Source organism: Equus asinus, chromosome 5, assembly GCF_041296235.1.
Source record: "Equus asinus isolate D_3611 breed Donkey chromosome 5, EquAss-T2T_v2, whole genome shotgun sequence".
NCBI classification, from domain to species: Eukaryota; Metazoa; Chordata; class Mammalia; order Perissodactyla; family Equidae; genus Equus; species Equus asinus.
In genome coordinates, this window is record NC_091794.1 from 26,545,951 (window position 1) to 26,573,891 (window position 27,941).

At 40.5% G+C, this 27,941-nt stretch overlaps 1 protein-coding gene across 2 annotated transcripts; it reads right to left on the bottom strand.

Moving 5' to 3' along the window:
* TFRC (transferrin receptor) lies at positions 1-25,991 on the bottom strand. 2 transcript variants are annotated; one of them, XM_014830695.3, is made up of 19 exons: positions 25,840-25,991; positions 20,444-20,505; positions 19,840-20,050; positions 19,121-19,328; positions 17,545-17,694; positions 17,277-17,382; positions 15,587-15,700; positions 14,891-14,989; positions 14,108-14,247; positions 12,210-12,367; positions 11,117-11,236; positions 9,584-9,669; positions 9,308-9,371; positions 8,308-8,375; positions 7,317-7,375; positions 7,016-7,097; positions 5,205-5,426; positions 3,797-3,937; positions 1-2,916 (listed from the first exon to the last, which is right to left on the bottom strand). In XM_014830695.3, the coding sequence occupies exons 2-19, from the start codon at positions 20,474-20,476 to the stop codon at positions 2,674-2,676; spliced, it is 2,304 nt and encodes a 767-aa protein (XP_014686181.1). In that variant the 5' UTR covers positions 20,477-20,505; positions 25,840-25,991; the 3' UTR covers positions 1-2,673. The 2 variants fall into 2 exon arrangements, with proteins under 2 accessions (XP_014686181.1, XP_070365187.1); XM_070509086.1 differs by lacking the exon at positions 25,840-25,991 and adding an exon at positions 25,059-25,271.
* Between the last annotated feature and the right edge of the window lie 1,950 nt (positions 25,992-27,941).

Here is a 27,941-nt window from a genome sequence, read left to right on the forward strand (position 1 = left end):
TCAGTGTTCAAGCACTTTATTAAATCAGATAAGAAATCTCCACAATGTTACACATACCAGATTGTATACAACTATAAGGGCATATCACTTGTTTATAAAGATACAGCTGAGCCGTACGATGGCAGGTCTAATAAGCCATCTCTAGCCAACTAAAATTTAAGAGGAAACACAGTAAAGGTCATGCAAGTTCTAGAATAGTGAATCATGACAGAGCTCACTCATTTTATCCTTTACCTTCAAAATGCACATGATATCTATAGCAGGTTGTCACTAGTGAGCTATACATTTCATTCAGGAATATAAACCTCTTACCATTTACTGGGTCGTCTGATTGTTAATCACTCAACCCTGACCACAGAAAAGAGTTTTTAGAGATTTACTGCTGTAAAATATATGCCTGTTATTCATACTATGCCTTGAAGTCATTCAGCTTTCATTAAAGTATGATGAAGCAAGATGCCCAAACTAGGAATCCCAGCTATGAACTGATCACTTAGCTGCACTCAACATCAGTTCAAGATAAAACACTGTGAAGACTAAAGAGACAGTAGTGAAACAATTCAGTGAGGCTGTAATAACCTAGATCTATTTTAATTTAGGTAAGTAACACTAAGTACTAGAAAATAAAGTCTTTACTCCTGTAGCCTCAAACTTATTTGTTCACAGCTACATTTAAACTTACGATCACCATATACTAACGGGTAGGTAGACATGATCAAAGATCCTGTGGCAAGCTTCACCTCCCTACACCCCTCGCTCCCCCCTCCCCGCAAGCCTCCTATACAAGTTTCCCCTGCTTTAAGCTAAAAGGTCAATTTTGGATTTAAACTTGTATGAACTAAGTTTATAGGAGCTAACATGCAAATAAAGGGATAAAGTTAAATTCATTTGCCAAGAGCAAACATTATAAATGTATGCTACTATCCTGCTAAACAGAAGATCCAGAGAAACCACAAATATAACAAACACTGCATTAGGTTTCAAAACAAAGAATCTTGAAGGAAGTAATTTTATCTTAGAGTGCTAGAATTTACCCACCAAATGCTATTGACCACAAAATGTTTCTGCAACTAAAACTAAAAGATAGAGAATTATAGGGAGCTGGGAATACATGTTAGATACTAACGATCTTCAAGCTTTGAAGATGTCATTGCATGAAGAAAATTATGGGAAACACTGTTCCCGATAATTATGTACACCCTTAGTGTAACATATGGAGATCACTGTCTCCGATATAGACACTGTGGTAGGCAAAAACTACCTTGTTCTTTATACATTATGGAAGACACTGCTCCCGATAATGTGAGTTAGGTTTGTGACAAAGGTACTGGAAATTTTGCAAAATTTGAATTAGTTACACCTTGGATAAATTGAGCTGTAACACATATGGGTATTATCACAGCCTGTAAGTGACATTAATTTATAACTTGATCACAATTCATTGCATTTAGGAGAACTGCCATTTTTATCTGGTCGGGTAAACAGAAGTCTAACTTGATTAGCAACCCCTAATTAAATTTAATCTTCTCCAACACTTAGAGCTTTATAATTTTATTTAGCTTGCGGCTGTTTTCTAAAACCCTCAAGTGTTGACCATAAATGCAAAACTTCCAGTATCTGTTGGGTTTTATTAGCAGATGCTGCTTTTATTAAAAAAAAACGACAGTATAACTGTCATAATTATGGAAGGCACTGCTTCCGATAATTATCTTCTATAAAAAAAACACCATTTATAGTGAACTCTGTCACTGATAAATAAACAATAAATATCTCAGTGCCAAAATGATAGAAAGCTTTTCCAAAAAATTAACACTTTGGCCAAAATTTGGCAGTGTGTTCTTTAAAGTCCGACAAACTGAGTTTGAAATTAAACACCTAAAACTGGTTATTTCAAAATACTTTGGAAAAAAAGAAAACAATAAAAAACTAAACAAAGGCTTATGGGGCAGGGGACAGAGAAAAAGAAAATATACTAAGTCTTTGGCTTCTGGTCTCCTCTTTTCATAAACAATCTTGAAGTTAACATATTAAGGCCTTACTCCTGCGATAAACAGTTGAACCTCAATTTATCCAGCTGAAGGACCTCTATTTCATACCTCACTGGCAAGAACACAAGTCCCATCTCTTCTGAAAGTTAACTGTTTCACGCAGGAACGTGGAAACCAGCTAAATCCTTAAAGGAAGGAATACATCTCACTTGGAGAATCAGGTCTTACAACCTGCTATCTCCTGTTGAGCGTCAAATGAGGGTGGAGGATCACAGGGAGCCAACACTCAACCTTCAGCAGTTACTGCCTCCCTCCTCCCGCTCACGAGATGCCAGTTCACATCCTCAGGACTTGGAGCAATGGTTCACGCCACTGGCTCTGACTTTTTCATAACTTTAACAGGAAAGAGGCCGTTACCATTACAAAACACTTAAAATTCTAGAGACGATCAGAGAAAATATTGTACGATGAACATCTTAAAGTGGTTATTCACTTTAACTTGAAGTGCAGGTACCTACCCTGTATTAAAAGCTGCTGCCTAAAAACATATAGGAGTACCAAGATGACTGGGTAGAATTTTAACAACATTAGGTTGAATAGCCCCTACTGAAAAATGTTGCACAACCAGCACAAGTCTAAAAACCACACTACCCTGATATTCTCACATAAGTTATGGGTATCACATTTAAAACTCATTGTCAATGTCCCAAATGTCGCCGGAGAGGGCATTTGCAGCTCCCTGAATAGTCCAAGTTGCTAGAGCCAACTGGTTTCTCAACAGAGTTTCATTGAAAGCACCACTGTTTTTCTGACGCAGCTTCAAGTGCTCTAGCAAAGCCGACAGAGTGTGAGAGCCAGAGCCCCAGAAGATATGCCGGAAAGGAGACTCTCTCGGAGACACATAGGGAGAGAGGAAGTGATATTCCACCTAGAAAAACAAAGCACACAGGAGCATCAGCACAACGCTATGACTTCTGTTGTGAGGAAAGGACCTGACAGAGGAAAGCAACTGTCATTCTCTCACTTCAAATGTTAAAATCTCCCTGGATTTAAGAATGTTGAGAACCACGACACTAATGTTCTAACATGAAAATTGTAAAACAAAGTGTCCATTCCTTTGTAAAAGTGAACTCTAATTGTACTGGGTATTTTTTTCGGTTGGGGCATAGCATAGATATGGAAGGTTTACAACAAGTTTCCATGTAATGAAGTCTCTGCTTCTCCCAAGCAGACTAAGATAAAAGCAGTTAAGGGCTGAATTAGCATAAATACAGAGAAAATGACAGCTAAAGGTCACTAATGATCTCTTCTTAAAAATGTTTTTAGGGGGCCAGCCCGGTGGCGCAGTGGTTAAGTTTGCACCGTCTGCTCCTGCGGCCCGGGGTTCGCCAGCTCAGATCCCAGGTGCGGACATGGCACCGCTTGTCAAGCCATGCTGTGGCAGGCACCCCACATATAAAGTAGAGGAAGATGGGCATGGATGTTAGCTCAGGGCCAGTCTTCCTCAGCAAAAAGAGGGGGATTGTTGGCAAATGTTAGCTCAGGGCTAATCTTCCTCAAAAAAAAAAAAAATTTTTTTAAAGCCTAAAAAAATTAATATGAGGTCAAATGTCTCTTGTATTTCCAGTTTAGAGATGTTGGCTCCAGACTGTGCTAGTAAATAAGTAAGAGTCAAAATCTGTGCTGAATTCTAAAGCAGCAAAAGATTCCAGGCTCCTAGAGATATTACTGTACTTTTTACAAATCTCAAGATTTACCAATTAAAAATTAACATACTCTAGTCCCTCCTTTTCTAAGAGTTTACTTACTTTCATGATACGGTCGTTGATTTCCCTCATGACAACTCTGTTTGCTCTCTCCGCATTCTTATAATCTGTTGTTAGTCTGGATGTAGCACGGAAAAAGTCTCCACGAGCAGAATATAGCCACTGTAGATTCAGACCCATCTCCTGAAGCAGAAAGACATTAAATTCACTATCGGACGCTGGTTTCTAAGGATGTTATTCTATATACCTGCCTAATTGAAGCATAGCAACTGAGATGATTCTGATAAAAGGAAGCGACTCACAGACAGGCTCAAGACTCGGGGGAGCAAGACTTAAACACCTTGTACAGCAGGTTCCAAGCCCTATAAACTACAGTAACACACTCATATTTCAACCAGCAGATAGTACAATTATCTGTTTTTAGCCTCCTAAGAAAATCATCCTCATCAAGAAATTTAATTTAATTGACTTAGTAAAAGTATATAATCCTGGGGGCCGGCCCCATGGCTAAGTGGTTAGGTTTGTGTGCTCTGCTCTGGCGGCCCAGGGTTTCGCCGGTTTGGATCCTGGGCACGGACATGGCACCACTCATCAAGCTTTGCTGGGGCGGCATCCCACATAGCACAACCAGAAGGACCTACAACTAGAATATGCAACTACGTGCTGGGGGGCTTTAGGGAGAAGAAGAAGAAAAAAAGAAAAGATTGGCAACAGATGTTAGCTCAGGTGCCAATTTTTTTTTTTTTTTTTAAACTTTAGGTTTTTTCCTTTTTCTCCCCAAAGCCCCCCGGTACATAGTTGTATGTTCTTAGTTGTGGGTCCTTCTAGTTGTGGCATGTGGGATGCCTCCTCAGCATGGTCCAATGAGTAGTGCCATGTCCGCACCCAGGATTCAAACTGATGAAACACTGGGCCGCCTGCAGTGGAATGCGCAAACTTAACCACTCAGCCACGGGGCCGGCCCCCCAATTTTTTTTTTTTTTAAAGTATATAATCCTGTGTAGTTTATCATTTCCAGTTCAATCTCCCTATGAGGGAAAACTTCAAACATTGTTGTTCAATGAACTTCAGAATCTAGTTATTTCCATGTGCTAAGTCGCATTTTCTTGATCAGTTACAATTAGTTTCAAATTTCAAGAGAGCCATAATAATTAAGATGTGGTTATCAGTGATTTACCTCATTTAAGGATCTGCTAAATTGACTTCGAGGACCATAAAACCAGTTGGAAACCAGCAATTACTACTTGCTGTGGCCTCTCCTAGATCTTATAACTCACAGCCTCTCAACCTCCCTTTCAAATGAGTTATGGATTCTAAGTAAAACTAGACCTCGGTTCACTTTAAACCGTACTTTGGCTGCCAATCATGTCCCCTCCCCAGGAACAGCTAATGGCATTCTTCAAACTGCTTGACACTTGAGCAAGAAGAACTTGACTTTAACTGTGCTCACCTTTATGTCTGCTCTGAATTGGTTCATGTCCTTCACAAATGAAAGTATTTTGTCATTATACATATCATAGTTCAGGTTCAATTCAACATCGTAGCTAAGTTTAATTAGGAGCTGACCAGCTACTTCTGCTGCTGCACGTGTCAGTCTGCTCAACTCGGGAACGTTCTGACTCAGTACCTCATAGGTATCCATGGTAGTACCCAAGTAAGGATACTCCGTGTCCTGGAAAACAAAGCCAGGTTAACATATTCAGGTGGGATACAGGACTAGGAGCCTCACATCCCAGTTTCACCGTCAAGGTAACAGTAATGGCAATTCTTCCCTTGCTTCTAACGTATTCCTCCTGCAATGTTACCGCAAACCCACTACTTTAAGAAGACACCACTTTTGCTGCTTCCTTTGAACCTAACCTACTCCTAGAAGGACTACTTTCTTCTCGGTTCTATAGAATCCCTGTTCTATCACATCATATACCCTGAAGAGATTTCTAGCCAAACTCCTTGAAGTTATATCCTTGTTCTCTTCTCTCTGGGAAGTTTGGCCCACATTAATGAGGGAAGAGGAAGGCATGCATGAAAGGTACTTTGAATATAAAGTGTTACTCTCAGACTGGAATTTACCTTCTTCCTAATCATGCAGCACTAGGTCCGCTCATACATTATTACCCCTCTAACAATGTCTGATGCTCACGACAACTTCTCTGTGCCTTCATTAGACAACTTTCGTAACTATTTCTTTGACTCTATTCCCTACCATTGACCTTGGTGACAACCTCACTGACAATCCTTTACTTTTAGACTGTACATCTCTGTTTCATTACCTGTACCTCTGAACCAGCACTGCTAGACTTCTGACATCTAAGAAGTCATTAAGAATTTTTTAAAAACATGACTTCTGAAGGTCAACAGAAAGCATCCATAAATTTCCTTGAGCACAGGACCCAACACTCAGTTCTTCCTAATGTGCTACATAGACATCATGACCGCCTATTTCAACACCATTCGTACGGCTGCTCTGGCAGAAGGTCAAGAGAATGCCAGCTAGGTGAATCTCCAGATGCTGATCTTTCATCACTCCCTCACTTCAAACCTTTCCCATCCTAGTCCCAGACTAAGATAACAGGTATTAAGAAGCCTAGTAAGGACCTGGCCTCTACTGGATGAAGAATTTGAGGCCATTCTGAGGCCAAAGTCAACAGCTTCCATCCTGACCCCCTACACTGACATTAGGACCTCTTCACCCCTCAGAAGAGCTGCTACAGGGCTGGTTTTCCATCTCTAGCAGTTCGGCACAGAAGCCTTCATCATTCTGTTTTCTCTGATTAGCTTTCAGGGCCTTCTAACTGGCTCTAGTACCAAGCCAATCTTGTCTCCCTACAACTTGGTCAGTTCAAAGTTCTGTCTTGTAACAATCTTACTTCTGTTTGGTTTTTGTGCTTTAACCCATTATCCTTGCTTAAGAGACCAAAACACCTATAGACAAACATGTGGAACCATATTTCAGCAGGTATCAAGAAGATCACTGTCCAGTAGAACTTTTCATTTGATGGAAATATTCTATACCTCCCTGTCCAATGTAGGCTTGTTATAAAAACTCATCATACTTAATTGAAGAAGTTTTGGAAAATAAATTCAAATGCTAATTAAGCTCACTGAGATAACAATTCTATGTTAAGACTGATAATGAGGGAGCATGCAATAACTGCATATGTCTACCTTCTTATAAAACACATTAAGCACTCTAGGAAACTTGGTCCTATAACTGATGAAAGAAGATCTAAGATGTAACACTCTAGAGTTCTTCAGACTTACCTCACAAAAACAGAAAGACAATGCTGGGATTCCAGAATATGCAAGGAAAGGGAATGCAGCATTATCAAAGGAAAGTTTCTCGCTGCAAGGAAAGCAAGATGTGTCTTTAGAAAGTTTTCTTAAGAAAAGACTGTGCTACCATGCAACCCTACCCTTGCCCCGAAATAAATTCTTCAACTGAATCTCTCTAGGTACAGGTACGCCTACGGCAAGGTTAGGTTTAGATCTCTACCTAACAGAGTAGGTGCTACTGGGTGATTCTGCTTTTTTATTAGCTGTGCATTCACTTTTCTCAACTTACACTTTGTTGATCCAGTTGCTGTCCCGATACAGAGACAACCCAGTAACTGGATGTTTCACCTGTAAAATAAGAAATTAATGAATGTATCATTAAAATGAACCTTTCTCAACTTATTCAGGCTAGTCACTAACATGTTTCTCTATAAACATTTATACAAAATAATGAATTTTTTATCTTCTTGAAAAAAATTTCTTTAAGACAATTTAAACTATCTCAAATTTCTGAAGTTATTCCTATTAGCCTTGTGCTGTTGGTTCCTTTAGTTATGGTGAGGAAAAAATGTTTTCCTCCTTAATTAACATCTTAAAGGTGGCTTAACCACAATTTTAAAAGCCTTCACTAGCCTTCATGATATACCCATCTTGTTTATGGTTTCTTCGTTCTAGCACGTTTTATACTACTGCCAGCCTAACCTGGAAACACCTTACTGCCTTGTTGGAGACCCTATCTAGTAATCCCTAGTTTCCCATGGGATCAAGGTCAAGTTCTCTGAGCATTATTTCCCTCCAACTTTAGCCACTCCAGTATACAGCCTCTAATCCCATTAGGCAAATACTGTTCCTCTCTCATTCAAAACTATGGTCATCCACATGTCTGTCTTTATTCAATGAATATTTTATCTGGCCTTCTTAAGTCTTAGATATATATAGTTCAAGTCCATTTAAACCTTCCTTAACATTCTGACTCTACAGAATGCCCTGTGGGCACCTACACTACAGCTTAGGCCTCATGGAATTCTGCTACATATTCTTAAATAGACCACAGATTGTTTGAGATGAGAGCCCTTCACATACCACCTCCCTCATCTCACATGGTTCAGTGGGCTGGGGGCAAATAAGCCAAGAGCATGACTTAAATAATGCTGCTATAGAATTTATTCCAGATTTCTGCTATTGGTTACTTATAATGGTTTAAATATCAATGTTTTCCATCTTACGTAAATTAGATAAAAAATTAAGTTATACAATTTTATAATTAGGTATATACTCACTTCTTGCATTGTTTTCTCAATAAGTGAATACAGCAGTGGGCTGGCAGAAACCTTGAAGTTCTTGGCACCTGCAAAGAGATCATTTTAACATTGCCCCGTCTCTAGTCGAGCAATTTTCACACTGCTACTTCTACAACTAAAAGCATTTGCCCAACTGGAACACCCCTAGATCAGTGGCATATGCAATTATCCTCCAAGTAGACAAAAAAGTGATTTACGAGTCAGGTTCTTTTGTGACTGCTAACCCTAATTTGACTCAACTGAAGTTCTTACTCCTTGCTTTTGTGTACTTTAATGTTAATGATTTGGTTTGGGGTAGCTTTTTGCTTCACCCAGCAAGCTTGCTATATCCAATACATTCTGCTGTGTAGGTAAACGGCAATGACGACTAATCTAATAAAGATTCCGTTCAATTGTAATTCCTTCCCTTTGCTTCCCGATGTAGATATTTCACTATTCTCAGTTCATCCAAAGACTATATGTGCACTTTTAATAACATTCAAACTCTTTCAGCAGTTTGATTATTTGGTATTTCTATCTGTGATACCACAATCTAGTAAGACGTGAATTAGTCTCCGGAAGTCCTATTCTATATGGTATGGTTTAGTTCCTTCTGGTCTGAAATATAGCCCAGCCTAGTGGTTCCCAAACTTTAGTGCATGAGAAGTGCCTGCTGTGCTTGTTAAAATAGTTTGCTGGACCTATGCCCCAGCTCCTGACTCAAAAGGTCTGGGGTAGGGCCTGAAATTTTGCATTTCTGACAGTTCCCAAGTGATCCTGATCCTGCTGATCTGCGGACCACCCTGAGAACCGCTGCTCTAGACAAGGCAATCTGTGCCCATTCTGTCACTGAAAGGCCTATTAAGAGAAAGCTACGTCAATCTTTTGATCCAGGTATGGCCAATAAATATATAACAAGTGCTGCTTTAGAAAGCTTTCTTCTGCTGTTTTGTAAGTAGTTTACCGGAATTCACAAACAGCTAACGGAAAGGGTACTTACCAAGAACAGCTTTATCCAGATTAATGTAAGTGAAAGCCTTTAAATGCAAGGAGGAAAGGTATCCCTGGAAGAGAAGGAAAAATACTGATGTACCAATATGTAGTGATCTATACCTATTATTAGGAATTTCTTCTTAAATTTGGATTCTATTGAGACTAAATATACCAAGGCAAAAATGACGGAATCAAATCCAAAAGAGCATGGTTTCTGGAGAACAAATTAAGCCAATACAAGTTTGGGTGCCCAGTCTGGGTATGGATAATACATAGACAATACCTCCAGCCATTCAGTGGCACCAATAGCTCCGAAGTCTCCAGCACCCCAGCTGGCAAAGACAATGCTTCTGCTGGGTTTAAACCCACCTAAAAGAAAACAAACAGTTTGATCTTGGGAAAGGTTATAGGTAGGCAACTGACTCAAGATGAAATCAGAAACTTCTAATTCAAGGCAGCAGGTTCAGCAATATTTCTTTTCCTTTGAGGACCCAGGTGAAGGAACGAAAAAAGGAACAGGAATAAATTTTAAAAGTAATCTACAAAGAACAGGCTAGGAGATCATTTGCAGATAAGATTTCAAGTACATAGTAGTGACTGGCTTCCTGAAAGCCACTTTTTTCCAACTCCATTCTTTGAGTCCCTTAACTTCTGGATCAAGAGATATTTGCCATCGCAGTGTAAGTATGATATGTATCTTCTTTGAAAATAATTCGATTAAGGGTAAGTCATTTAAAACACTGGATTACTTTTAAAACAATTGGCATGAAATAGACTAAAAATTCTCAAATTTAAGTTACAGGAAATAGTTTTCAGAGAAATTACATTAGTGACAGTTCCTTTTGGGGCTATATGTGCCACTGCCCTCCATCGCTCGCCCTTCCCTGGGTACGTATTTTTCTGCATTACTGTACTTTTGTATAAAAGTTAAGCACTATAACTTACCCTATGACCCAAAGATTCAAGAATGTGATAGGGGCTTGGGGGAGGGGGAGCGGGGGGAGGCTGTAGAGGAGTGGCAGAGTACCATGGAAGAAAGGCTTGAAAGAAGACCTTTATATAAGTATAATATATAAATATATATAAACATATTATATATTGTATTTATAAATCAAATATATTCCATATTATACTTATAAATATAATATATAAAATTATATGTTACAATTTTATAACAAAACTATAGAACATTAGTACACAGGGATGCCACTGCTTGCTTTCAAATAGATTCCTTTGGGACAATGTCAGATCTGCCATATCATTCTAGATACGTCAAACTAAGAATTAGGGCCCAATATAACACTTTCTGTTGTCTCAAAGAAATTCACGATTCCCAGTACAGTGAAGATGCTGCATGGACAGCAGTTTCAAAGTCGAAGGCAGATACAACAAAAAACAATCTACTTTGTACTTAAGAACTCAGGGTCTGGGGCCGGCCTGATGGCGCACCGGTTAAGTGTGCACGTTCTGCTTCTTGGTGGCCAGGGGTTCGCCAGTTCAGATCCCGGGTGCGGACATGGCACCGCTGGCAAAAGCCATGCTGTGGCAGGCATCCCACATATAAAGTAGAGGAAGATGGGCATGGATGTTAGCTCAGGGCCAGTCTTCCTCAGCAAAAAGAGGAGGTATTGGCAGTAGTTAGCTCAGGGCTAATCTTCCTCAAAAAAAACAAAAAAAAAACCAAAAAAAAAAACAGAACTCAGGGTCCAGCACGAGTGAACCATAGGAATATAGGCAAAAGTGAGCACAGCCTATTACAACATTTAGAACTATACATTGCACACAGATGTTCAAATTCTCAAAATTTGTACTCTACCTTTTGAGACCATATCAGAGAATATCCGGGCAAGTTCCAATAGGAGAGCTGTTCCTACACTGGACTTTGCAGCTCCAGGACCCCAGGCATCCCTTTGGGCCCCTATTACAACATAGCGATCTTAAAAAAAAAAAAGAGGACAAATTACCCAATCAATTTTTAAACTGTTTTCTAATGTTGAAGTCCTGAATAAGTAAGTTAGTAGAAGGGTAAAAATGTAGTCTAAGTATTAAGAATAAGAGGGCTCCCTGCAGTTCTGACTTAGGACTCGAGGGATTAAAAGTTCACATGACAATACTCATCTCTTTAGTACTGCTACTCTTTTTCTACATTACCATTAAGTTTAGTCACTGACTACTTATTTGTGCTAATTGTTTAATAAGCTATTAAGTCCAAGGGCTTTCCTTATTAAATGATATGACTATTTGACTGCATTTAGATAGATAGATTGCCTATTCCAGGGACTGGCAAACTACAGCCTGCATGCCCATTCATTATGTATTGGCTATGTTGTCTGTCTTACAATGCCAGAGCTGAAGAGTTACAACAGAGACTGGGTGGCCTGCAAAATGTTTATTATTTGCCCCCTTAAGAAGAAATGTGGGGGCCGGCCCCGTGGCCGAGCGGTTAAGTTCACACACTCCGCTTTGGCGGCCCAGGGTTTTGCTGGTTTGAATCCTAGGCGCAGACATGGCACCGCTCATCAAGCCATGCTGAGGTGGCATCCCACATGCCACAACTAGAAGGACCCACAACTAAAAATATACAACTATGTACCGGAGGGCTTTGGGGAGAAAAAGGAAAAATAAAATCTTTAAAAAAAAAAAAAAAAAAAGAAGAAATTTGCTTACCACTGGTCTACTTAATAACTTAAGAGATTTTTCTAGTGATATGGTGATTTTTTGACAAGTTAATTTCCTAGGGCCTTATTAATTCCCAATAAAACCGATCCCTCCACAGCCCACTTTGGGACAGACAAGATTTAGCATTTCATGAAACTGAGCCAAGCCAGCCTTGCTGCACTCCCTCCTCTGGCCACATCCTTAAGAAGTGAGGAAATCAGAAAAACAAACAAAAAACCAAGGGTCTTTACCTGGTTCTTCAAAGCCTTTAATAACTCCAAAGACGTTAAAAATTCTTATCTCTTTCAGCTCATTGTTCACTGTGAGCTTCACATTCTTATCCCCCGGGAATTCCAGCCGACATGAAGAGTCTGTTTTCCAAGAAGAAGGACAGTCTCCTTTCATGTTTCTAGTAGGAGAAAACAGAGATCAGAGTCTGACTTACTGCTACGTCCAGCAGGTTTATAAAGTCAGTCATCCTTCCTGTCCAGGAAAGTTCCAGGGTAAGTGAACAGATAAAGAGAACACACAAAATTTACTCCCCAGAGGCCAACATTTGCATCTTACTCTGATCTGCGGGCAGTCATTTGAAAACCATGAGTTACTTCCTAGTTTAATCAATGTTTTCAAAAAATTTCTCTACCTATTCTCACCTGTTGTGTGCCTCTCTGCCAGAGATATAGCTGTGGTTTACATTTGAAATAGATACCAAGACGGACTCAGAAATAAGCTCTTATATAAAAGTTCATTAATATATTTTCATGTTTCCTGACTCCCTCCACTAACAAGGGTAGCATACCTTCTTATCTCAGTTATAAAAGAGTATTCTCATGCCACTCGTAGTTAGATCTCTTTCCCTATCCAATTCCTCGTGTTATGCAAACAATCACTGCTCTAACTATGTCAAAACATAATTATCCCTCACGACACAAGGATGAGATAATGGGCTGGCTTCACAGGTTAGGAAAAGACTTGTAGGTGATGGGAAGAATTCACTGATTTTAAGTTTGGTATGAGTCAGTAAGAATCATCTATTACAAATGCCTCAGATAGCATTATTAATATCATATAAGGGGCCGGCCACATGGCCGAGTGTTTAAGTTCGTGCGCTCTGCTTCAGCAGCCCAGGGTTTCGCTGGTTTGGATCCTGGGCGCGGACATGGCACCGCTCATCAGGCCACGCTGAGGCAGCATCCCACATAGCACAACTAGAAGGACCTACAACTAGAATACACAACTATGTACTGGGGGGCTTTGGGGAGAAGAAGAAGAAAAAAAAGAAGATTGGCAACAGTTGTTAGCTCAGGAGCCAATCTTTAAAAAAAAGAAAAAACAGTCACATAGTATTTTACAAACTCCTTACATGTAGATGTTCTTCATTTAAGACCAGTTATCCTGTTAAGTAGAATCCATTTCAGTGACCCAATAAAGTCCAAGAAACATGATCAGCAGGGTTAGAGTAACTCGTTCTACGTCACGCAGCAAACAAATGCTCACATTAGGTGTCCGAAACTAGATCTACGTCCTGTGCCAATACCAGGTGCAAAATATGTCCAGACCAAGATAAAAATTAATGACGTGCTCTAATTAGATGGCTCTATTTTTAAAGAGGGACACTAATATACTAGAGAGGACATCCAGAAGGACTAATCATGACTGTAAAGCATCTAGAAACTATCAGGAGAACTGAGGATATTCAATCCATAGATAAGGAAACTTGAATCGTTCTGTTGTTAAAAAGAAAATCCAGAACTAACGGGTGTTACAGGGAATAAGATTTCAGCTCAACACACATTCTAACAGATCTTCTCTAATAACTGAACGGGTTGCCACAGGCAACAAAGTGCTTTGTAACAGGAAGTACTCAAACAGAAGCTATGCCAGGAATATCACACAAGGAATTCACTGGCTGAACTGAAAAAGGACTCTTCAAGTTTATAAATTTAACGTCTACTATTAAGATCATTTTATGGAGGATAAATTTCATTTTTGTCTACACCATGTTAAAAGCTATCCATCCCCTAAATGACCCAAATGTGAAAAATTACAGCCAACACTTTTAACATTTTATCAAATCAACTTAAACATATCATTCCTCCTCTAATCATGAAACCTCACCCTGCAAGACAACTTTCAAATAAGAACTTACGCAAACAGCGCTTCTGCAGCGGCTCTGGAAATTGTTTGGACAGGTATATTAGGCAATCCTGATGACTGAGATGGTGGAAACTGTGTGTGATTGAAAGAAGGGAATCCTGGTGTATAAGGGTCACCGGTTCCCAGATGAGCCTAGGAAAACAAAAAAGTAATTAGCTCCATCAGGCACTTATGCAAGAAGGTCCCTATAAGATCCAGATTCAGTATGAAGCTACATCCCAAGCTTAGCTGAGCACCTTAAAGTCTGAAAGTCTGAGTGGCTCTATGATATGTGACTCGTTTTTATATGGCATAGGCCAAATTCTCAATTCAAGACACTAGTGATAAAATACTTTTAGCATGGGGCCGGTCCAGTGGCGCAGAGGTTAAGTGCACACATTCCACTTCGGCGGCCCGGGGTTCACCGGTTCAGATCCCGGGTGCAGACATGGCATCACTTGGCAAGCCATGCTGTGGTAGGCGTCCCATGTATAAAGTGGAGGAAGACGGGCATGGATGTTAGCTCAGGGACAGTCTTCCTCAGCAAAAAGAGGAGGATTGGCAGCAGATGTTAGCTCAGGGCTAATCTTCCTCAAACAAAACAAAATTTTTAGCAATAAGTAATAACAGTCTCACAGTCTCAGTCATGTAATCCATATTCTTGCTTACTGTTAAAACTCTTCCAAAAAAAGAGCTTATTTAAGGAAGGCACAGTTCTATTTCTATTAATGTAGATAGAACATAGCAATAATTTGGAAAACCCCAAAACTCATTTACTCAAGAAATAAGAACTCACATGTCCAAAGACTGGAAGCTTTGCATTGACAATGGGAAATTTAGCCTGGTCCATGTATATCAAGACACCAACTGCATTTAAACTTTCAGCATTTGCAACCTAAAGAGAAAAGGTAAAGCTCAAAAAATGGAAGACCTAATCATACAAAGCTAGAAGAATATATCCTGGAATTTACACTGTGGACAAACAGTTACAGGGGACTACACTGAAATTCCCAAATGTTTCAAATAGCTTATATGTTTAGAAAAAATATGTGTCTTAAAACTCATTAAGGAGAGTTTAAAAGACAAGAGAAATAATAAAAAACCCATCTGGGACAACTACTATCTTGATATGTTCCATTCTGTCCCTTGTGTAGTTTGACCTGTAACTTCCCTTTTTATAAAACATAGTTATAACTGAATTCTGTATGTACATAAAGCTCAGTTACACAGACACAATTTCACTTACACATTTCTGATTACTTCATTTTCACTGAAAGACAATGGCTGCAAAATACTCCAAGCGGATATGCCATAGTTCTGAAGCATCCTGTCACTTCAGATAATTGGAACTTATTTGATTTGTTGAGCAGTTTAGTAAATTAAATTACATTAACAGGTATGAGCATTTAACACTGCTGGTTTTCAGAATGTAATAAACAATGCCGTTCAACTAAAGAATATGATACCAATGTATTTAATAAGCCATACTCACCTTTTGAGCAAAAGTGATTTCCCCTGCTCTAACAATCACTAAAGATCCATTCACGGGATAGCTTAAAGCCTCATAGTCTTCTTTAGTGCCAAAGTTAGCATGGACCAGTTTACCCTAGAAGAAAGACATTAGATTTAATAAGCATTATGGCATTAGAACAGCCATAGAGTCTGAGACAGAATGGTCTTACAGATCAAACCAAGAGAGGAAAAAAAAGGAGGTCAAGGCCTAGAAAGGATGTGAGAGTTCCACAGTCAAACTGGCCAGGGCTACCAGGAGTTAAGCCAACATTTCTGGCCTCCTACACTCATGTCTTTCATTATCTCAGGCTGCCTTTAATCTAATTTCCACTGATCTATTTACATTAATTAATTTACATCTATTTTACATTGCTTCAGATATTTTGGGGACAGAGAAAGGATAATAAACACAAAGGATATGTTAAACACAAAGACATATACCAACAGAAATATTATAGGTTAGCCATGGCAGCACCAATTACATGTTTCCACACTTGAACCCCAGAGTTGAGGACATACATAGGAATAGGTCTTCACTAAAATTTCTGATAATAAATCTGTCCAAAAATTACTAAACACTATTACAATAAAGTGATTGCAGAGATCAACTTTTAGATATTTACATAAATTGTCATCATAATGTTCCTAAACACTATTAGAGTTCGATGTACAGCCAACATTAACAACCAAATGTCTAAGTATAGAAAGCTTGCAGGTGAACTAAAATCCTCAATGTTCTGTAACAGAACAATCTACCCACTTCCAAACTCCTGGCTTGTAAGCAGTCAGGGAAAGTGATACAGAACAGGTGACCAGGAAGACCAAAAATTACCACAAAAGTTCATCTGGCTCAGAAAGCATCCACTACATAGACCCCTGACATATAAATATGTGGTTTTTAACCTAAAAAACCTAGATACATCTATTCTATTAGCTATTTTTTAATTTCTATGGTAGTTTGGTCATACTTGCCTAAATTTTAAAAGATCAAACATCACAGAATCAAGCTAACACTAAACACCAGCCAAGATGGTTATTGATACCTATTTATATCCACATAAGGGGAATCTGATATATGCATTCACCCAGCAAATACTACCACGTGTCAGGCACCGTCCGAGGCTCTGGGACACAGCAGCAAATGAAACCAACCCCAGCCCTTCGCGTAGCTTACATTCTAGCATGGAAACAAATGAATAATGTCGGGTGCTACAAGTACTATGAAGAAAAATAAAGCAAGACAAGGGGAAGAGATTAGAGGAAAGACATCTTTGATAAGATACTCAAGGAAGACTTCGCCAGGGAAGCAACATCGGAGAAGAGACTTGCCCATGACGAGGGGACAAGCCACGCTGATATTTAGAGGAAGAGTGGTCCAGGCAAAGGGAAAGGCCTCGAGGTGGGAGCAGGCTCGAGTCTGAGAGTGTTTGCGGAACAGCAGGGAGGTCAGAACACCCAGGGCGGAGTGAGAGAAGAGGAGAGCAGCAGAATTACTTAGGGCCTTGCCAACCAGGATGAGGACTTGGGATTTTTATTTTAACTGAGCACAGGAGGGTTGAGAACAAGAATATCTCGTGACCAGCTCCATTTTACGAGAACAGTAAAGACAATGAGTTTTTGAGCTACTCAACCGGGAGAAAAAAAGTCATGCAGTGTTTTGCCTTACTTACAGTAACTGTTGTGGCCTTACTATATGCCACGTAACCAGTGGGATTCTCCACCAGGGATATCATGTCACCACTCCCGTTCACTACGGTCACCGAGCTCTGAGCATTGCTAAAAAAGATTAAGTTAAAATGAAGCTAAGGGCAAGCTTAGGAAAAAAAATTAAATGGCTTCAATACATTTAGTACTTGACTTCATTATTTTGAAAATCTTTGCTATATTTAGCACACCTAAAAACAGCTTCTTCTGTAAGTTTACCATTGTTCAACATACCTGCCTTTGACCTGAATCTTAACAAAATGTTCATCACGCCACACTTTGTTGAGCTTAAATTCACGGAATTGATTCTCAATGAAAAAAGCCAGGCTTTCATCTTTTTGAGATCCAGCCTCACGAGGGACATAAGAATTTCCATTCAGCCGCCTGGAAGAAAAGAAGGTCACTGTTAAATGAACTGAAGTTTAATTTAAAATAAACATTAAACTCAAATATCTGTTTTAAAACTGTTTTAAGAGCATAACTCAATACTATCCATTATAGTTAAGATAAATTAACTGTGACCCAAAATTTCTGGATTGATCAGATAGAGACAAACTTAGAAGAAGAAAAAATTATGCCCCACATCTGAAGGAATTCATGACTTCAAACTTGTTAAAATTTCTTTTCCACTGTAAAGCATTCCTTTAAGAGCCCCATCACAGTACAGCATATCTGCTTAGGGTAGTGTCAGGGGGAATCAGTCGCTTCCAGGAGATCTGTTGTGAGCAAAATGAAGGATAATAGTATTGTTGGTGGACTCCAGATGTGCAGCTTCAATTTTCACCTACTCTGAAGCATTTTGAATCCTCTGGAAGCAAAATTGTTTCTTCTTCTGACTCCCATGGCTCTTTGTAAATATACACATCACGTTATATTAGTTATCTTTTTTTTTGGTAGACTACACTCTCCCCTCACCCATAATGCTTGGTGTGTGTATAGTATACACAAAAGCACTCACTAGATGAAGTAACAATGCCAAGATTTCTAATTAAAGACTAAACGAATTATTATACCATTGAAACTGTAGGAAGGTAGCAAAAGGTAGAAGATGAATTTATTCTTTACACAGAGTTAAAGTACGTGCCTAAGGAAGATCTTAAAAATCTTAGGGCAGGGGCTGGCCCTGTGGCATAGAGCTTGGGCTCAGCATGCTCCATTTTGATGGCCCAGGTTCACGGGTTTGGATTCCAGGCACACACTTACACCACTCATCAGCCATGCTGTGGCAGCAACCCACATATAAACTGGAGGAAGACTGGTGCAGATGTTAGCTCAGGGCTAAACTTCCTCAGCAAAAAAAAAAAAAAAACCCCAAAAAAACTAACAGCAGAAGCCTTAAGGACACTTCTTAGGCTATGCATTAATGAGTGAGAACTGAAGAAATCAAGGAATACTAGAGACATATCAAGCTGGACAGTCAGTCCTGATCTAGAGGATGAAGATAGTTACTGATGCCCTTGTGAATAGCAGCAAAGCTCAGCATGACTTACACAGGGTTAAGATGGAAACCCCAGAGCAGAAGAAAGTGACAACAAGCAACAAGCTACGAAGAACCAGATGCCCAAAATGATCAAGGACCTATGGAATTTTTTTAAGAGAAAGGAGAGTCCCCACAAAACTTCTAACTTTTTTCCTATCAACATAGTTTAAATTCTTTACTGACTCCTTACCCTCTAACTCCACATGGGAAGCCTCCCCTACTCTAACAAGCCTTTCCTCCAGACTGTCACCTTCGTTTTGTTTCCCTGTAGCTAATCATCAGTATCTGCTTAGGTGCTGAGGCTGAACTTGGGAAGAAGCTAGAGCTTACTTGATGGTGTTGGTGAATTCTGTGGCAGTCAGTCTCTCTGACAACATCGTCCTTAGGTCTGTCCAAAGTAAGCGAGACGGTGTTTCAGGGAAGTACTCTTCCGTTTCTGGTGGTTCTGTTCCCTCTATCTCCTTGGAGTCCCCTGATCTGCCACATTCAGATTTTGGTTCAACACGTTTACAATAGCCCAAGTAGCCAATCATAAATCCTAAGGATAAAAAGTTTCAGAGTTGAATTTATAGAATTCCATTTATAATCTATTCATATAGGAATTGTTAATCCTTGCTGATAAGCCTCGAAAATACTGGTTTTAATCAAATTGTAAGCAGTCTGAAAGTAAATAATGCATCTCAGTTTTGTATATTTTAAAGCATTCAATCTAATAAATTATATAACTTTATTTTAAACAGTTCCTTTTGCAAAACATAGGTATTTTTCCCCCCAGAAGCCTTTCCTGAATACTCATATTCAATGCTACAAATAACCGATGCGTTATTTCTGGTGTAACATTTGCACATTACACTGAAATGATTCGTGTGTCTCTCTTCTCCCACCAGGCGAAACTCAAAGGCAGGTATAGAATCTTAGTCATCATTGTATTCCTAGTGCCCAGCACAACAGCACATAAAAAGGTATAAAATAAACATTTGCTGAGTTGAATGAACAGACTTCTAGAGTTGGTGACAAGCAACATTTAAGTTTTGAATGGCCACTCTTACCAATCAAGAAAAAGATGATTACAGCAATAACAGCATAGCAGAAAGATCCATTAAACCTTTTTGGTTTTGTGAGGCTGGCGTGATTACTTCTCACGTTATTGTCAACATTTTCTTCTTCATCTACAGCTAGTTTCATCTCCACATGACTGTTATCGCCATCTACTTGCCGAGCCAGACTAAATCGGGTATATGACAATGGTGCTCCACCAAACTGAGATTTTAAAAAAAGAGAAAAAGAAAGCATATGAAGGAGAGGATAGTGAATAGGAACACGTATAAAACGTTTGGTCAGCTATGTACCGTCTACTGGGATAGTCTGATCAGGGCTTTCTTGAGTTCATCTTCTGTGCTTGGCTGTCCCTCTCCACGGCACCCAAAATGCCATGAAACTTCTCTTAAGATTTTCCATAATTAACTCCACTCAAGACTGAGTATACCCTTGCTTTGTGGGATTAGTTCCGCCTCAAGAACCCCACTTCTAAGGTAAATGAATACCGGATAATAACTTTGGGTATTATTTCAGGCTTCCTGGGAGACAGTCGTTCTGTTACACTTCACATTCTTGCAAACGGGTGACCGAGAAATACCACTTAAAATACCTTACCAAGTTAGAGAACGCCGATCTGGCTTGATCCATCGTTCCGTGCTGTCACACTGATGAGCCTCCTATTAAAAAAGAGAATTCATAGAATGAGATAGATACCACTGTATCAGATTAGCGAGGGCTTTTCATTACCACACCAGATTAATTACTATATATCAAATTTACTCAAAAATATATTATCATCTTTCTAGAAAGGGTCTTTAACCAAGAGATTTAGTTTACATGACGACTATATTTAGTGTGATCCTTGATTAGATACTGAATTGAGGTGGGGAGGGAGCAGCTTGAAGGACATTATTGGGAGAAGTAAGAAATTTGAATGTAGACTAACTCCTGGAAAACAGTATTTTATCAACGTTAGATTTGGGTAGTGTGATAATGGTATTGTCTTTTTGGAGGAGAACGCCCTTTTTCTCAGGAGATCGATGGTGAAGAATTTAAGGATGAAGTGTCGGGAGGTCTGTAACTTATTTTCAAACAGTTCCAGTTAAAAAAAGCAAATGTTAACTGTTAACATTAAAAGTAAACTGTTAACAACTGGTGAAACTAGGCAAAGGGTACATGAATATACACAGTACTATTATTTCAATTTTTCCTGTAGGCCTGAAATTTTTCAAAATTAAAAATGTGGGGAAAGCTAATTAGAATGTCATCAGGGTAAGTAGATTTAAGTAACTGAATTTGGTAGGCAAAGAAAAGGGACAAATAAAAAACAATAGACTAGCACCTGAAAAAAAAAAACAAACCCAAACTAAAATAGAATTAAGTCAAGACTGGCCGTGCTCCATACACCAGTGACAAAGCATCTTCAATGGAAAAGGAGAAAAAAACCCTGATCCTTCTGATTAAAATGAACAGTTCCTACAAATGATTTGACAGACCTCTGATGTAAAAAGAGTTGACAAAAGAAAAACATAGAGTACGCTATTTTACAGATAAAGAGGCCAGTTATGAGAGGTTAAGTGACTTGTTCAAGGCTGAAAACTGATAATCTAAAAATGAAGTTCAATGGGTTACTGGGTTATAGAAACTGTGTTCTCATCTCCAGAAATTTAAGAAATTAATCTTAACTTTTTCCAAAGCAAAGTACACCTCTGTAACCAACAGAGCGAATCCTAAGTTAAGGCATAGACATTAACTGAAATCTAGATTTTCTAGTTAATTTGGTTTGAGTGCATCCAGACACTTGAGAGTGATTATGTTGAGCTGTATAAAATGGCTATTTACTTCATACTACCTATTTCAAGGCTTTTCCCATGCTGCAAGTACACTTACAGCACATTTAACACCCACATGGCACAAAGCAAGCTATAAGATATATGCAGACTATGAAACAAAAGACATTATAGAAACTGGCATTTGAAAAGTCTCCTATCAAAAATCTATTAACAAAAAAAATTTTTTTTTAATTCCCAAGCTTTAAAGACCAGAGCCAATAAGTAATAGGTCATATTCTTAGAAGCACAATCTCTTGTTCCATCTGGTACAAAAAGCTTATCACTCTCGCTGCACCAGAACGGTACAAACCCAATCTCTGGAGCCAGAACTAGAAGACCCCACCCTGAACCAATATCAACCATCCTTTTCTAGGAAACAGCAGCTCACAGGTTTAATACTCATCTGAACCAGCCATTTCTCAAGGTTTCTAGTTTGAAATTAATTTTAAGACTAAAGTGACAACATATTTAAATAAGTGATCTAAATAAAGAATTTAAATAAATGATGAGGAGACTGAGTAATTCTAAGTCTGCAGGAACAGGCAGATAATAGAACACGTAATTATGATTTTGTATAATTAAAATCTAAGTACATTTTTTACTGAGAGGACAGATATGTTTAGTTCTGTTTCAACCCCAGCCATAAAATTAAGACTATAACATAAAAGAAATCAAGTCAGAGGAAATTGTGACCTAGGCAATTCCCATGTTAACCTCATCATTTAACCCCACACCTGTGAAGAACATGATAATTCTATGATATCCACAAAAGTTATTCCTGAAATTATACATAACAAATTTAAGTCAGTCTTTCAAAATGACCCCACACAGAGTAAAGCTTTCTACTTAGGAGAATCCCTTAATGAATTTTCTTCCAACGGAAATCACTCTATGCCCTAAAAGCATGGGAGACAAACTTTTCATACCAGTTGTAACACTATCCTTCTACAAACAGGCAGGTCTGTTAAAAGACCACATCTAAAGGCCAAACAAATCTTACCGGGCTTATTTCAAGATGTCACCAACGACGTTAATTATCCATTACAAGACACAAACCAAATATCACCTTGTGTATCTTTGGTGTTCTCAAAAGTAACTGGAAAAACTATTCCGTTTCTCACGTTAATAATGAAAATTAAAGTAAGCAAAATAGAGCCCCACCTGTTTTGAACATAAAATAGAAGGAGGATCTTAAATGTCTTTAACTGAGCCATGGGATGGAAGACAGGAGGCAGGCAAAGGAACTAACTACAGCCTCAAACTTCTTCAGAATTCAAATCATCTTATGCCTACCTTCCTGAAATGTGGCATTAATTTCTCTTTAATTTTTTAAAATACAGTAATTATCTTGAGGTCTTAAGCTACTTTGGGGTGTCTCAAAACCAGGGGTCTGTATGCAATACATACAGCTAAACAGGGGTGGGATGGGGCATCAGGTACCAAAATACACTCTCATCTGTGTATAACAGACCCAAAGCTGCTATTCTATTTTACCCGAAATAAGAATAAGCCCCTTGTTTGTTACCACTGACAAGTCCACTTCCATTTAGAAAACAGGCCACAGTTTCAAGTCCTTGGAGCTCACATGAAATAAAGTTCCTCTGCCTGCTTTTGAGGCTCTGTTTAGACTTTCATTACCTAATAGCTTCACTGCCCTCTACGTTCTCCAAAATAAGACAGAACCCAGCCCCTGCCTTTACCCACCAGCATTCTTCCTTTGTCCTTGAAGTCCTACTCATTCCTTCCAGGCTCAGCTCAAGGGCCATCTCTATGAAGCCCTCTCTGACTAACTGCCCTATAACACTTGATATGGAATTATGTAGTAATCAACAAAGAGTAAAGGTATTTTATTTCTTAACAGTATTGGGGCATGCTTAATGTATATGAGGTTCATTTTTCATATCATTTGGAAACAATACGAAAAAGAATATAATCAAACCCCTGGACCTGGAATCTTTCCCATCCTTGCCACTATTCTGGTTTATCCTGAAATCACTGGGCAAAGCTTGGGTAGTAGGGAGATTTTTAAAAAGCAGAAAAACTTTAAAGTTTAGGGCTCCAAGATCTCAAACAATTGGTTACAGATACCCATTTTGCAAACTACTTCCCTAGGCAACTATGCACTTGCAGGTGAAAATGAAAAGATTACATGAACTTACAAAACCTCTGCAGGGTCCTTAGAACTCACACACTTGTGTACACCCAGAATGACTTCTGCAGAGACAATCAAGGTCTTCCCTAGCTTTAAATGAAAAGGCAGCAGAGGAAATCAAAAACAAGCAGAATCTTCATTGCCATTCAGCTTTCTGAAAAAAGACTGACCAATTTGAAGGTCACCCCTTGAAGTCATGGCAGCCTATTGGTGTAGTGCTCATCTAGGAGAGCAGACAGAAGGCACATGCACAGAAGAGTGCCAAAAGGCCTCAGAAGATCATTTTTAACTAGCTTTCATTGTTGTCTGATTCAAATTTAGCTGAGAACATTGCTCCAATATAGGTAAGTACAGTATCAGAAGCGAATAACTGCCACGCCTAGGGCAGAGTTAGCCAAGTCACTCCTTCCTATCCAAGGGTCTTCAGCACAGGCTAGAAGCACACCATTACTTGACAAGAACATTCCATTGAAGAAAAGCTAAAGGGTGCTATGCTATATATAGACTTCTGGAAAATATTTCACATCAGTGACAAATAATTCTGGATTTTCTTGTGAGGCACACTGAGTTTATTATAATCCAAAACTGAGGGAAAAAACAGCAGGGCCAATAAGTACTTCAGATAGCCTAGGTTTAATTTTGACAGTAGAAAACTTCTGGAAACCACCTTAAGTGTCTCTGTCAATAAGGTCAAACTCCCCAGCCCAGAGACAACTGAATCAGCCTCTAGTATTGCAAATTCATATCTAAGCCTAGAATAAAGGTATCAGGTATCAGGTATCCAAATACTCCTGTAACAGGACAACTATTTCCTACTTCAATCCTCTTACTACTCCCCCTAAAACACACACAGGCGCGCGCGCGCACACACACACACGCACACACAGGAAAAAGCAGCAATAATCGAGTTCCCTAATATACCCAAGGTCGCTACCAGCAGTAGGCAAAGGGAAAATGTTGACCAAAAAGAGTCAAGTCAAAAAAGCATGACTTTCTTACCCACTCTCCCCACTGCCCGCTTAGAGAGCTGACCACCAGAAACAGGGACACCATGGGCTTCTAAGGCGTTTGTCAATACAGCACAGCTCTTTGCCCATATCGCTAATTTTCAACCGTTTTTCCTTAGCCTCCGGACCATCGCTTCCACGAACTATCTGTCCTATGGTCTCCCATTTTATAGTGAGGACAGCCTCGCAGCCCCAACAGTCTTAACGTGAACGCCCGCAGCGTTCAGTTGGCTTCTGACCTGGGAAAACTGAGAAGCCACCCACGAGGCCAAGGGGCACGCCGAGAGATCAGGGTGTACAGAGTTCAAGGGTACAGCTTACAGAACCCCCACCGCACGCCCACGACACACTCTTAACCGAATCGAGGACAGCTCGGTCCCCTCCAGCGGTGGAGAGACCAGAGCCCGCACGGGACCCGAGGAAGCAAAGGGCTCCGAGCTCAAGGTGACCTCCACCCCCAGCGCTGCGGGGACGCTTCCTGGAGCGGCCACGTGCTCCTCCCGAGGACCCGCCAACGCTGCGGCAGCGCGGCTCGCCCGGCGCGGACTCCTCGCTGCCGAGCCCGCGGCCTAAGCCGTCCCCGGAGGGCCAGCATTTAAGGGCGAGCCACTGAGAACAAGGGACGCAGGGGGCCAGAGGAGTCGGACGCAGAGTGGCGGGGTGCAGAGCGACAGCGCGGTGGCCCTCCTCTCGCCCTCAGAATCCTAACAGAGAAACCATTCGCCGCTCCGCCACCGAGCCCGGGAGGGCGCAGAAAGGACGCGAAGTAGGGCAGCCGCTCTGCACCCCGCGGCTCCACCCTGTGCACCTGCAGCCCGCTCCTCGCGCCGCAGCGTCCCCTTCCCCAGCAGCACGCGGTCCCCGCTCCATCCCGGCCACCCCACCCGGAGGCGCCCCTGGGGCTCCCCGACGCTGCTGGACAGCGCCCAAGGGAGCCGCGCCGCAGACCGCTCGGCCCAGCGCTGCAGGCGGAAGAGAGGACAGCAGGGCCGCGGCTTCTAACAGCGGCGCGTCACTCACACAGGCGACTCTTCGGTCCGCCCCTACCCAAGCCGCCGACGGCCGCTGCGGACGCCTCGCCAAGCAGACTACGGGAGGCGCCTGGCTCGCAGGCTGGCCCTGTCTCTCCCGACCCTCCCACTTGGGCAACTTCCGCTACTGCGCGCACCAATGGAGGCGCCGGAGGAGGGCTGCGCAAGCGCTCGGGCCGGCCGGGGCGGGGGAGGCAAAAGGCGCCAAAAGGCTGAGGGAGGGGCTGCGGGGCACTGGCTGCAGCCCTGCGACCCGGAGCCTTCTGTCTAACCTTGACCGATCTCCAGCCTCTGCAGTGCAAGGTCAAATGCTATTAGCGTTTACTCCTAGATGCTGGATGCTTACACTGAAATAATTCCTTAAAGCGTGTGTCCTTGATGGAATATTAGGTAGCCGCTAAGGCCTTATGGTGAATATATATTTTGCAGCCTCAGAAATACTTAGGATAAGCAGAAAGGAAAAAGAATGAAAAGCAAAGTGCAAATTTGTATTTACGTTGTGTAAAAGCTGCACAGGAACCAAGATTGGCACAGTGCTTTGCCTAAGGTTTAATGCATGAGGGACTGGAAGGGAAAATAGAAACAAGTGATTTATTAGGTGATAGAATTGTAGATGAACTCTAATATTCATTGCCATTATTGATATTATAGGATTGTGCCATGCATAACGAATAAAATTGGATTCTTGTCACTTTTTAAACTGTTTCCAAACATTCACACCCTCTCCCTCCCTCTAGTCGGTAGCCTGCAGTCCGGTGAGGGAGATTGGACAAGTTTACAAACAGCTACAAACGATCGGGGCCTTAAAAGGGTTACACGTAAAGCGCTTTCCAGGTCAGAGTCCTGAGGGACGCAGAGCAGTCCTGCCGAATGCAAACCTGTTTCCAGGCCTCAGGCTCCTGCTCCTCCCCTTATTCCGTGCTGCAATAGAAGAAATACACGGGGTCTGCCCACCGCCTTCTCTTCATCCCCATTCCCTAAAATCTCTCCCCGGGGAGAAATATTTAAAAATCTTATAAGCAGAAGCATCACTGGACGTTAGGGAATCTACGCAGGAAAAAATTAAAGCGAGGAACGGATACGGATTAGCTGTGGAGGGGCCGCGTTGAAATTCAGACTGGGCGTGCTGAGTCCTCTCTCCCTTTCCTTCACTGACGGGATCTTAAAAAATAAATAAATAAATAAATCAGCCCTAGTTTCCTGGTGTAACTCTTATTACAACGTGGAGAAAATGGGTTTAGGAGAGAGAGGTTAGGACCGAACCTATGAAAAATCCAAACAAAAAAAATTTGCATTCACTAAACTGAAACAAGAAAGAGGACACTAAAGAGTGTGTCACTTATATTTTTATTTTCATGCTTTTATGAGTAATAACAGACACTGTGCAATTAAATTCCCTTTACTATCCCTTTCTCCCTAGAAGCTTTGCAAGATCTCTCTCCTCTGCCATTTCACGTAGGTGAAAATAAATTTGTCTTGCTTTGTTGCAGAATCTACACATACTGAGCAATTTCGCTTCGTCTGGTATTCCACACAAATGTTCAAAGATTTCATGTTTTTAATCTGATTTTCGTTGTTGTTGTTGCCATTATTACATACCATTGACGAGATTTTCACATATGGAGGTATATGCGGTAACTATTCGGGTTCACAATTGATTTGGCTAGAACTAAAGAAGCCTGATTTCTGGTCGGTCAAACATCCATTTTACACCTGCTTTAACCATTAAAGTAAAGAATGCACACCTCCCTTCCTACACCCTATTGGCAAAGCCCTGCTGGTAAACTCCTGTATTATTCCTTCTCAGGACACCAGGGTCCTGTTGACCTGCTAATTTGCAACTGAATACTTCTTTGAAACTTTGATGGATATGTATCCTGGGTGTGTTTAATGTATGTTTCTTGTTCTAAAAAAGTATAAGACTGTACTGAAAACCATGCTTCTCAGGAAAGATTCTTCCTTTCTGGAAAAGGGCTTCTTGGATTATAATCTTCACCTTGGCTCAAGTAAAACTCACTCTGTCTCTCTTATCTACAGAATAGTTATTGGTAGTTTTGCATCGACAGCATTAGCTCCTGCTTCTGGAGACCC

Coding starts and splice junctions, on each gene's coding strand:
- TFRC (XM_014830695.3), bottom strand. CDS start 20,476: ATGGATCAAGCCAGATCGGCGTTCTCTAACTTG. Junction 19,329..19,839: donor AATCATCTTTTTCTTGATTG/GTAAGAGTGGCC, acceptor TTTTATCCTTAG/GATTTATGATTGGCTACTTG. Junction 7,376..8,307: donor TTGAGAAAACAATGCAAGAA/GTGAGTATATAC, acceptor CTTATTTTACAG/GTGAAACATCCAGTTACTGG.